Below are 11,990 nucleotides of genomic sequence, written 5' to 3'. Positions count from 1 at the left end.
TAGGTATGTATATACAAGTGAGCTTGTCAATTCAGCCCTGAGGCACTGGTGAAGTTTCAGTGACACCTTATTGAGTTTCTGGTGAATGCATAAATTATCAGTGCTAACACAGATTATCTGGAAATCAGCATAACAACTAAACATACTTTACTTTTTCTTCCAGTTCTTTTGTACTCCAGTCTCCCTGTGCATTCTTTCATCTTGTCAAGTTGGTGGCTCTCTTGTTCAGAAGTGAGGCCACTGGATACTTATTCATGCTCTGATCCTTGTGACAAAAAGAGTCAGACTATAATAGGTTTACCTTTGCATTTGGAAGCAGGACTCAAAGAGATTACAACTTTTTTTAAGGATTCTATTGAGTTTATTTGATTTAGGCCAATACGATGTGGAATTCATATTTCTCTTTCATATTGAAAATGTATTTTCTGTAAGTTTCAAGAAACATCTCTAGTAACCCCAGGTAATCTCATATCAGAGATAAACTCCAGGTCAACATGTTTGTTCCTCAAAAAAGATGTTTGAGAATCCTACCTTGCTTTATGCATAACATAGTGGTTACTCCTATGAGGCCTAGGGCACAAGATGGTAGCACTGAACAACAAGGGAGAGAGCCTTCTCTAGCTACTCCCTCGATGTTCTTCTTAAGTGCAAACACATCGCCTGCTTAGAAACGCTTGGATAAGTTATGCTTGGAACAAAAGTTGAAAGACTGCACACAGGGGTCTCTGCAATACTTATTTGCTAGCTTGGGATTGATGTTGAAGATACTAAATACTTTTCTGGGGTTGCCCATTTTGATCTCTTTTAGATATCAGTTAAGGCTGGTCTGTGCCTCAGTTTCTTATTCAAAATATGTGAATACCTGGGTTGTGAGAACAAAATGGGACAATACATACAAAACAACTTCTGCCACATAATGTTCACGTCATAGGTAAAATCTTGATAAATGGCTAAATGGGAAGAATACATTTCATATGATCTCAAAAAGTCACCCGACATTTATGTTTTCCAAGAAGGACATTAGCACCCATAAACATACCTTCAGTCAGAATTCATATATTCTTGCATTATCTGTTCAGTGGATATTACTTATTCTAAGAAAAACTAGGAAAATGTGCCTTATGGTCCACTACTGGCCTTCTATGAAAGCAGAAGTCAGGTTTTTGTTGTTGTTATTATTATTAATTTATTTCGTTCATGAAGGTGTCTGGCCTGCATATATGTCTGTGCACCATGTGCATAACTGGTGCCTGTGGAGGCCAGAAGAGGGTGTTAACTCCCTGGAACTGAAGTTATGGACCCTTGGGAGCTGTTATGTGGGTGCTGGGAATTGAACCTGGGTCCTCCAGAAGAGAAGCCAGTGCTCTTAACTGCTGAGTCATCTCTTCAGCCCCACTGAAGACTTTAAACAAATCCCAAAAAGGGTCAAGGGTAGTCCCATGGGAGGTGACAAGGATATAGAGCAGTAAGATTGTGGTAAAGTAAACAACATAGACTAAATGTTGACAAAATATAGTCTATATGCTAAAACTCACATTGTACTGCTTTGCCTGATGACTTCCTCGGTTGACACCACATTTGTCATTTGAACCCCCAGGAGGTATCAGAACTCATTTCCGACATCCCCTTTCCATATGCCTGTCTAGTGTTGACCTCAATGAGTAATGAAGTGGGCTGAAACTGAAAATGAGTGGGGGTTTGCTGCAGGATACTAAAGAGAAGGTAAGTGTCTACACCCACCTGGAGACAGTTAAAAACTAATAAGCACACATGGTCTCCCAATAATGATTTTATTTTTATGAAATGTTGAGTACGATTATTTAAAACAAAAAGTCATAACTGATTATATATTTAGCTATTTGTTTTTACTAAAAGAATATGATTACATAAAATCAGGGTTTTTCTGAGAAGGGGTATGAGAGGATTCTTCAACCTAAAAGCCTGGAATCTGACAGAAATGTTAAGTCCCCATAAATTTAAATCTACCACACAAGTCATCATAACTCCAGGCAGGTCTTAGGTAACCTGGTATAATATGGGACAGGCAGAGAAGGAAATTTGAAACTTCTGGATTAATATTCATTCTCGAGTTTGAGTAAACTTCAGGTAACTCAGTTTCAGGCAATAAATTCCTCTAATGTAAGAGATGTACTCATGCTGTGAATGAGCTCTGTGGATCTGTGCTTGATTTAAATCACCTTCACAGACTATTATCCATTATGGAATTGTGCCCAGAGATGCAGGTTCAACCTCCTCCATGGGGCACCAGGGGTGTGGGGTGGGATCTTTGTTCTGATAAGTTCTTTGTAGGACACGAAACTTACCATTTGCTGGGTCTTTTTGCCCCCCAGAAGGCATCACAATTCCATTCTGACATAACCTTTTCGTATGCCAGTTTTCAGTTGATTGCAAAGTTAAAGAATTAAAGAATCCTCTCTTTTTCAGGGTCAACGAGATATTTTGGGAGGCAGCCCAGAACAAAAACATGAATAATTAAACTCAAGTCACCATTGAATATATCAAAGCACCACATTGGAAAGGTTAAAAATGTAAAATGTGACCTTTACATAGTGTAATAATACACAGTGTTTTGTTGTTGTAGTCAAAAATCATTTGAGGAGAATAAAAAGCTTTAAACAATAGTCAAAATGGATTGAAAGTTTAAAAAGTATATATTCAGTTTAGTGAGTAATACAATATTTTTCAATGCAGTTCTGTTTAACTAAGTAGTATAGTTTCTAAAACCACAAAACAAGCTAAAACACCTATATGAAATTTTATCTACTTTCCTAAAGCTACTCAGTATGTAGATGTGTAGTAAGTACAAAACTGTACTCAAGTGAAATGAAAAGAAACACAATTTACAGGTTTTTTAAAAGGAGAAGCCATACATTGAGAGACTGAATAAACCACTAGCAACCTAAGAAATATATTGAAAAGTATATCATGCTAAACTTAGTGCTCACCTCTCATGCTGTATTGTATGGTGAACAATGAAAAAAGTCAAACTGGCCCTTGTCCAAGAGGAAAGAAAACTCTGATGAAAATGCACATAAAACTCCACTAAGAAATGCCAGCATTTTCCAGGGAGAAATCTGAGACTCCAAATCACTACTCATAATTTGTTACTAATTGTATTTGAGATAGCTCCAATTACTTCTAGATTATAGATATAGCTTGTGACAAAGGACCAGAAAAACAAGGCACAACCACTGAAAGTTGGTGGAGTATAAAAATTTACAGTTATACTTGATTTCCTTTTCTGTAAGTAAAGATTAGCTAAGGCAAAGAAACATATTATACTGATGCCCATTAAAGATTATTTGTGGGGGCCTCCAAACTAACAGCTAAGCTGATTACATGCATCCCATTAAAAGATTTAAGACACAAAAGTGTCCATTTCTCTAAGAGAACTGCTTTTTCGGCAAGACATAGTCTCTCTCTTGCCCTGGAGCCAAGTAATGGGAACCCTGAACGCACTGCGCAGCTTCTGTTGGAAGCGGTTTCCAACAAAACAATACAGAAAGGGATTAACACAGCTGTTGGTGAATCCCAGGAGGATGGCAAAAGGGAGTGCCAGGTCAATGACTGCTATAACTTCACAGCTATTAATGATACCCATCCAGGCCAGAGCATCCAGGAAGGTCAGAACATGGAAGGGAAGCCAGCAAATGATGAACGCCAACACAACAGCAGCTGCCATCTTCAAGACTTGGTCACGGGTTATTCTGTTCTTCCCATAGCTATTGGTCTTCAGCAAGTGTTTTCTGATTCCAAAGTAACACGTTGCTATGAATATTAAAGGAATAATAAAACCGAGAATATTTTTCATTAAGGCAATCCCAGCAGACCACTGGGCATATTTCTCAGGTGGGAAAGCCATAATACAAGCATTCACGCCTAAGTATTCAATGGTTCTGACATCTCGGAAATAAAATGTTGGCAATGAGGACAAACAGGCCATACACCAGACAAGGGGAACTACATAAGATGCTTGCCAGGGGTTCCTTCTTTGAGACAGAAAAGGGTAGATAACTGATTGGTACCTGTCAACACTCATGCAGGTAATGAAAAAAATGCTGGCAAACATGTTCAGGGTCAGAAAAGAACCAAAGACTTTGCACATCACAGGACCAAAGAGCCAGTCATATCTGTAAGAGTAATAGGATGCCCAGAGAGGGAGGGTAGCCAAAAGGAGTAAATCGGCCACAGCCAGATTGAAGATGTAAATGCTGGAAACCTTTTTAGGGCCCTTTTGACAACAGAACAGTGAGACCACAACAATATTAACAGCAAAGCCAATGACAAAAATAGTGTAGTAGAGCACAGGAATTGCTTCCAAATGCTTATCCGACGGTTTGTGCGAGCAGTTAAAGACAGACTCATTGGTGGCAGATATGTTGAGACCATCAAAAGGAAGGCTGCTGGTGACATTTTTGCTGGTGGCGACAAAACCAAAGTTGTCCTTCATATTGAATTGTCAGCAACTCCTAATTCTTACGCCTTCCCTGAGGGAGGAAAAATAGAGTGCTTTATTGCATATCCAAAGCCTGAGGGATATTTGAGTCATAAGCATTTTGAAAATTTGTCAAAGGCCAAAATAATGTAAATGGTTGCAGAAACCATTATAAAACAGCAACAAGCCTGACAAGTAGTAGGAATAACTACTATCTCTTGAGGAAAAAAAAACACAACATTTCCTCAGTAGTATTAGACTGAAAGTTCTGAACAAAACATTTTGTCTCTCCTCTCGTGTCTTTGAAAAGTTGAGAGAGAAATTAACAGCTTAAAAGTTAGTCAGGGAAGAAATTTGTATGAGACAAATAAGAAGGAACACAAAGGTGACTTGATAGTTCAAAAACCATCTGTGTGCTTTCTAGAAATCTCACTGCTGCCTGCTGCTACATAGAGCAATGCTTTATTAAAGTAACTTATATACAAATTGTTATAGCTATGGAAAATATGAGCAACATAAGCCATTAGAACAAAACAGGTAAGTGTACAAAGAACTGAAAGAATATATAGGAGTATATTGGGATAGAGGGTCAGGGTCCGTTTTGGCTAACTGAAAATCATCTATTTACTTTCCCCCTTGCTTTCACAATAACAAGAAGAAATCATGGATGTGCATGTATTTCCTAAAGATTTCCCCTCAAAATTGTAATAGTACATTCCAGTTTTCAATATGGATATTTAAATCCGGTCTATTTGATAGGAAACAAATCCATTTTCAGTTTAATTTGAAGATAAAGAAAACAAAACAGCCAAACTTGACTCAGGGCCAAACAGATATAGTTTTGGTTGCTCAATTAAATCAGAATTGAACATCAGTGACTAATTATGATATAGTCTTGCTGTTTTTTTTCTTTGCTATTTTTTCTTTTTAACAACTAAATAATCACTACTTTCCAGCATTAACAGTGTTCAGGTGGGGGTAGTTTTTTCCTTTAAACTAGCCATATACCTTTAAAACAAAAGAAAATTAAAGATAAACACATAAAGAGAAAAACCAGATCATTTCAAAGTACATACAAGCAAATACTCAATTTAGAATGTAACCACCAGAGAACTTCCTGAGAAACGGCAAACTGTCGTTTCTATCAAACGACGATTCTTTTGCATGACCTTCCAAATTAACATAAAAGAATCAAAAATAAATCCCACTGAAGACTTACTTGTTGCCAGTGTTTAAAGCAGTTATCATAAATCAGCTTACTTAGCTCCCAAACGCACTCCTGTAAGAGAAATAGCAGTTAAAGAATTAAGGCGTTCTGCAAAACGCAGTGTTAAAATACAGGAAAAATAAAACATTTGTCCACACACACAAACATTTTTTAGTGCTGTATGTTCTCCTTCCCAACTCAAGCATGTATAAATTGTTCTGACTTACCTTAAAGATTCAGACTGAAGAGAGCTTTCAGTTCTGTGCTCCCTCCATCCCTAGACTCTGAGATGCAACTGCACCAGACTTCTGCTTTCCCTCTTATATATTCACTCTGTCCACTGGGGAGCCTTCAACCTACATAATTCTGAGGCTGACTTATGAACGCTTGCCAGCTTTCCAGAGGGTTTTTTTTCTGGCTGCAAAACATTAATCTGAAATTCTCATGTCTCCAATCATAACAGCTCATTCAAATAAATCTCAAACAAAAAAAAATGAAGTTTCCACAAATGTGTTGGAGAATTTTAAACTCAGTGCCTTACTTTAAGAGAATAATTTTTAGCAAAAATTTCATTTTCTATTTTCTTGATCATAGCATTCTAAAACAAGTTAAGGAACAATAAGAGACTAGAAAGTTTATTCTAGCAGCCTTTGTTCACAAACATTTTTTACAGCCTTTAGTACATTTTGAATTTTTTACCCCTGTTTGTTAAAGAATGTTAGCAATTTTACTTGAAGTCTACAACTTTTAAGTTTTCTACCTTGCTTTGAAACACTTTGGTTGCCCTACTGCTAGAAGGTTGGGGATAGGACAGATAAAATTTCCTTGTGACAGTAAAAGGTTTTAACAGTTAGTACCTCCGTTCATTTGACCCAGTCTCAATTGTAGCTCAAATATATAGCAACAAGCTGCTACTATAGACTGCTGCTGCTGCTCTGATTGTTTTCCCGGTTTGTATTGTGGAAGGATGCTCACGTTCACACAATCCAGCAGAGCAAGAGTGAGAAAATGAGTACAGTCCTGAAGAAGGATAACACCAGCTGACAGGAAGTGCTTTGTACCTAATACTGTGCTATGTACTTTGTGCTTAATAGTTAAACAAAGAGGTTCCATAGCACACTGGAAGGAATGGCTTTGGAGGTCCAACCCCTTGGCTTCATAAGCCAAGTTCTGCCCCACACTAATTTTATAAATGCAGTCACATTGCTTTCTTTCTCCATGTATCTGCTGTCTCATCTGAGAAATGAGACTAGTGTTAATTATATTTAGAGTACTTAAAATGATGCCCAACACACAGCAGATGCCCGTATAAAGTATTAATATTATTGCCTCTTTACAAATAAGGATACACAGAGTGACAGAGTTTCAATAAACAGAGGTGTGGTCCCATGGCTATTATGAGGATATGTGAATTTCAAGAAAGGTAAACTCATGTCGGAGTTCATATTTTTTAATCTCTACACTGCTGGCTGCTCATCTCTCCTTTCGCTGAGCAAATGGGATACACGCAACATTTACAGACAATCTCGTTGCTAACAGTTAATAAACTATTACAAAGGCACCAAAGGAGAAGAAAGTGTGAAGGACTGCTATGCAAGGGAGAGTGTTCTTCTTAAATGTATTAGCAAAATGGAGACCAGAGAAGAGAAATGTGCAATTGGGAAATTTTCTATAGTTAATGCAGATCATCAGGTAACCCCTCAATGCCACAAGTGCCTGTGAAATTCCAAAGATCCTATGGATCCTATTCTTTGAAGATTCAGAGAGTAGCACAATGGTAGTAGAGTAGTGAGCATCATTGCCTGTCAAGTCGCAAGCATAGGAAGAGATCCTTGTCCTCAGTACCTAGTACATAGGTATGGAGTTCAGTAGAACAAGGAAAGAGATGTGATCATAGGTAACAGAGAACAAAATTACAAGTGTCACAAGAAGCAGCAGACAGCTTGTGACATCTGTCTCTCCATTGATAATAAAGTAAATCCTACAACACATAAGCATATAGAACTGGCAAGAGTTGTCTAGAATAGCCTGAAAAGTACAGTAACCTCCAAATACTTGAGGGTACCATTGTGGTGCTTCTTTTGCTTCAATGGGTTTAAACATTGGCATATATATATATATATATATATATATATATATATATATATATATATATATATCACCCCATTTCATTAAGTCTCAAAATATGTATGTCTTGTGCTCTGGACAGATTCAGGTAGACGTTCTGTTCAAATAATGGAAACCTGATGTCTGGGAAACAAAAGACTGGGCACATATGTTTATCGGCAGGAGAGTTGAAAGGAGAATGAGTTTCATTCTTTGTTTAAGCCTGGTTTCTGCCTTCATTTCAAATGTTTGTTTTTGCCACATACAGGGAATTTTCCATGCCAGAACCTCTGAGTGGTCACAATAGGTCAGATTCCCACCCTGCTCTAGTTCAAGCCAGCCCCCCCCCTCCCCGTGTCCCATTGCAAAGAAATGATCAGGCAGTGAGCTATAAACTTTGGAGAGAGAAAAAAAAAACAGCAGGCTGGCTTCCAGGAGACCTAGCCTTGAACACTGCCTAGAAGCAGGGAACCTTGTCTAGATCTTTCATTATTCATTATAGTAAGTTCTGACGTAAATAAACTTTAAAGAGGCATACACTTCCTGGAAGATTCAAAACACCTTTGCTTTGTTTCTTCATAATTTTAGAGAGGAAAAAATTGTCACAAGCCAAAGAAAAAAATGGTAACTGCAAGGAATTAAGAGAGGAGAAAAAAGGGAATAGTAATAATATTGACACCACTCAAAGAGGAAAAAAAGAAGGCACATTATTGATTCAGCGATGAGCTCCCAGTTAAGCCAACAACGTAAATACACTTGAGGGTCACATAAATGTCAGCCTTGGGAAGCAATACAACACAAGAAAAAAACACTCCTGGGGACTAGGTAAATTTTTTTCACTTGAAGTTTGACTTTAAAAGCTCTGGGTCATTTGAATAAATTATGCAGCTCTTAAGAGCAAATTAATTGGGGCTAGCATATTTAACAAAAGTAAATCACATTATTTTTTTTCTGAGAAACTTTTCTTTCCTGTAAGATTACTTAGCAATAATTTTTAAAGGACTCACAATTTTTCTCTAAAGATTTACTGATTTTTAATTTTTGTGTTGTGTATCAGTGTTTTGCCACACTTAAGTGCTCATGTGCCTGCAGTGCCTCCAGAGTTCAGAAGAGGGCATCAGATCCCATGGAACCAGAGTTCCTGATGCTTATGAACTGCCATGTGGGTAATGGGAACCAAACCCAGGACTTTTGTAAGAGGAACAAATGTTCTTAACTGTTAGGCAATCTCTGTAGCCCCAGGACCAGAATACGTGCATGCGTGCATTCTTGAGAGTTTTTTTCTCCAATGACGAAGAATACAAAGTTCATGAGGAAAAAAAATCAGTTTCCCCTCTCTGCATTCCTCCCACACACAGAGCTTGCTTCCAAAGAGAAAATGAAAATACAAATGTAAAACGGTGCTGGGGTATGTACTCCATGTAGAGATAAGGTTTAGAGAAACTGCTTAGTATTTCAGAGATATTTCCCCTATCTCAGATATCTCTGAGTTCTTATCTAGACTCATATCCCTTCTACTTTTTCCAAATTTAACATACACTCTCACTCATACACAGGCACCCAGAAACACACTTCACATCTGTAGAGTGAAGTCTTACCGCCAGCCTGGTTCCAGAGCCGTATCAGTCCCAAATGAACACACAGGAAGATATATTAATTATTAAGCTGTTGGCCATTTGCTTGTTTCTTACTGGCTAGCTCTGACTTAAGTATTTAACTCATAATTGTTAATCTAAGTATTTCTCTTACCAGAGAAAGGAGTCTGGACCTCTTATTCCTATGACGGCTACATCATGACTGACTCTGCCTTTCTTTCCCAGAATCCTCCTTGACTCATAGTCCCACCTATCTTGCTTCCCTATTGGCCAATAGTGCTTTATTGATATATACACAGGACTTCCCTATCACACACCAGTCTTCTTTCAACTCAAGTATCCTTGGGCAAGATCGACTCTGTCACTTTTCCTGATCTGAGGTTCCCTGAAGGCAAGGAGTTAACATAGTGCTTATATTTAGTGTGTCCTTCCTCACATATTGTTTTTGTGCCTATAGCTGGTTTCTAAACAAAGAGAATAGAGATGTTAGCATGAAAGTGCGATGTTAGAATGAAACAGGAGACCCTCTATTCAGAGGTAGTAATTAAATCGACCATTTCCTTAAAAGCCTAAAAATAAGAGTAAACTAACCAACAGGAGTTGATATTTGTTCTGAATTAACTATCTGCACAGGCCTCACACAAGGATTGACTGAAGGGCTATTAAAGCATTTAACAAGGTGGAGTCTACATGGTACGATGAAAGGATGGCTGACTTAATGTATCCCTGAGACCAGTCACTTCAACCTGAATCTGGTGTCAAAATCAGGAGAAGGGAAAGCTCTATTTGTCTTCTCAAAGGCACATGCAGGCCTAAGAGTTAGATTTCAATCAGGGTCTCACAAAAGGTACCCTACTTCCGTCAAATGACATTTCAAGTGCTATATAATTTTACTGGGCACAAAGTAAACTAATTAATTAAAACTGTCTATCTTCTTTGGTTGCATTAGCTGAGTTGACATTTTCCATAATTTCATTTAGGATAGAACTAAACTGATTAGCTTGACTACAGTACCCAAAATGGCCAAATGATTAAGTTATCCAAACTAAGCCATTGTTTTGACAATATTTAGATAGAACTGTCAAGTAATGGGGATGAGTACATTTTGTCAGATATGATCTCTCAAAGTGTGGTGGATCAACACATCATCACACTTAGTCTGGTGATTGGGACAGAGGCTCAGAAACCAACTTCCTCAGTGTACTGAGACCCTTGGCTTGTACAACAGCAATAAAATCAATGTGCTACCTTACAGCTAATTTATTATTTTACAACTAAGATATTCTACTCTCCAGTGACCCTAAGGTTAGCCTGCCAGCCAAGAATAAGCAAATGAATCATGTCTCATTTCCAAACATGTCTCAATTTTAGAACCAGCATGTGCTTTATTGAATCCAGGAGTTTAACACAATAGTTTGCATATTTAGCACTGAGACTATGCAGTCTGGGCACACTAGTTACAGACACAGATATTCTGTGATGAATAAAGTCATCCTAACATACACCCCTAAATGAAATAGTCAAGGATGGTAGCACCAGTCTGTAATCCCATCATGTAGGAGTCTGAAGCAGGAGGCTCTAACGTCCAAAGCCCATCTGAGCTACAGGTCAGAATTCTGAAACTCCCTTTCCTTCTCTTTCTTGATATCAAGAAGTTAGGGAAATCTTATGTCTGCTTTGCTTCCCATTGCTGTGATGAATACTGTTACCAAAACCAACTTGTAGATAAAAGGGTTGGTTTCATCTTACACTTTACAGCTCTTCATCAGCAGAAGCCAAGGCAGGAACCTAGAGAGAGGAACCAAAGCAAGAACCATGGAGGAACACTGCTTATTGCCTTGCTCCATGTGGTTTGCTCATTTACTTTTCCTATACAGCCCAGGTCCAACTACCCAGGGATGGCATCATCCACAGTGGGCTAGACCCTCCCACATCAATTAGCGATTGAATACTACCCCACAGTTATATACACACTGACAATCTGATCTGGGCAATTCTTCAATTTGAGGCTCCCTCTTACAGATGATTCTAGGGTTCAGTCAAGTTTACAGCTGAAGCTAACTTGAAAATCTGGTTTGATGACTATAAAACCATTCCAGTAAATCTGGTAACTATGTCTCACGTGAGCTCCAGGAAATTTTGTATCAAACATCATCCCATGAGTAACAATGATGAGCGCCTAACAATGATGACCATCCCAAGGCATTTTCTCAGCTAGTTTGCCTCTTTAAATCTGTTTGGCCGCCATCTTGTTATGTTCATACATTACTGTACATGCTATTGCTATCCATTGTTATTGTTATTCATAAATTATTTTACATGGCATTATTATTGTTATTTACTGTTATTCATACATTATTGTACAGGATATTGCTTATTGTTATTCATACATTATTGTACATGATATTGTTACTTATTATTATTTATTGCTGTTCATACATTATTGTACATGCTATTGTTATTTACTGATAAAGTCTATTGATACAGTCAAGTTCCCACTCTAAGCTAGCTACAAGTCATTCAAACTCTACTCCGATGAAGTAGACAAATTTGAAGACTTTGACATAGGAGAAAGCAATCCTTCACCAAAGAGAGGGGGAAAGTAGCAAAATAATTCTCCCTAAAC

At 37.9% G+C, this 11,990-nt stretch overlaps 1 protein-coding gene across 1 annotated transcript; it reads right to left on the bottom strand.

Moving 5' to 3' along the window:
- Positions 1-1,776: 1,776 nt before the first annotated feature.
- Positions 1,777-6,100, bottom strand: Agtr2 (angiotensin II receptor type 2). The gene is made up of 3 exons (XM_021223718.2): positions 5,891-6,100; positions 5,676-5,735; positions 1,777-4,508 (listed from the first exon to the last, which is right to left on the bottom strand). Exon 3 carries the CDS (start codon positions 4,469-4,471, stop codon positions 3,380-3,382), a length of 1,092 nt encoding a protein of 363 aa, XP_021079377.1. The 5' UTR covers positions 4,472-4,508; positions 5,676-5,735; positions 5,891-6,100; the 3' UTR covers positions 1,777-3,379.
- Positions 6,101-11,990: the final 5,890 nt, after the last annotated feature.

The sequence above is a fragment of the Mesocricetus auratus genome, unplaced genomic scaffold (genome assembly GCF_017639785.1).
Source record: "Mesocricetus auratus isolate SY011 unplaced genomic scaffold, BCM_Maur_2.0 Super-Scaffold_100003, whole genome shotgun sequence".
NCBI lineage: Eukaryota > Metazoa > Chordata > Mammalia > Rodentia > Cricetidae > Mesocricetus > Mesocricetus auratus.
The sequence above is the reverse complement of the archived record's forward strand: the minus strand, read 5'-3'. Positions and strand labels throughout refer to the sequence as shown.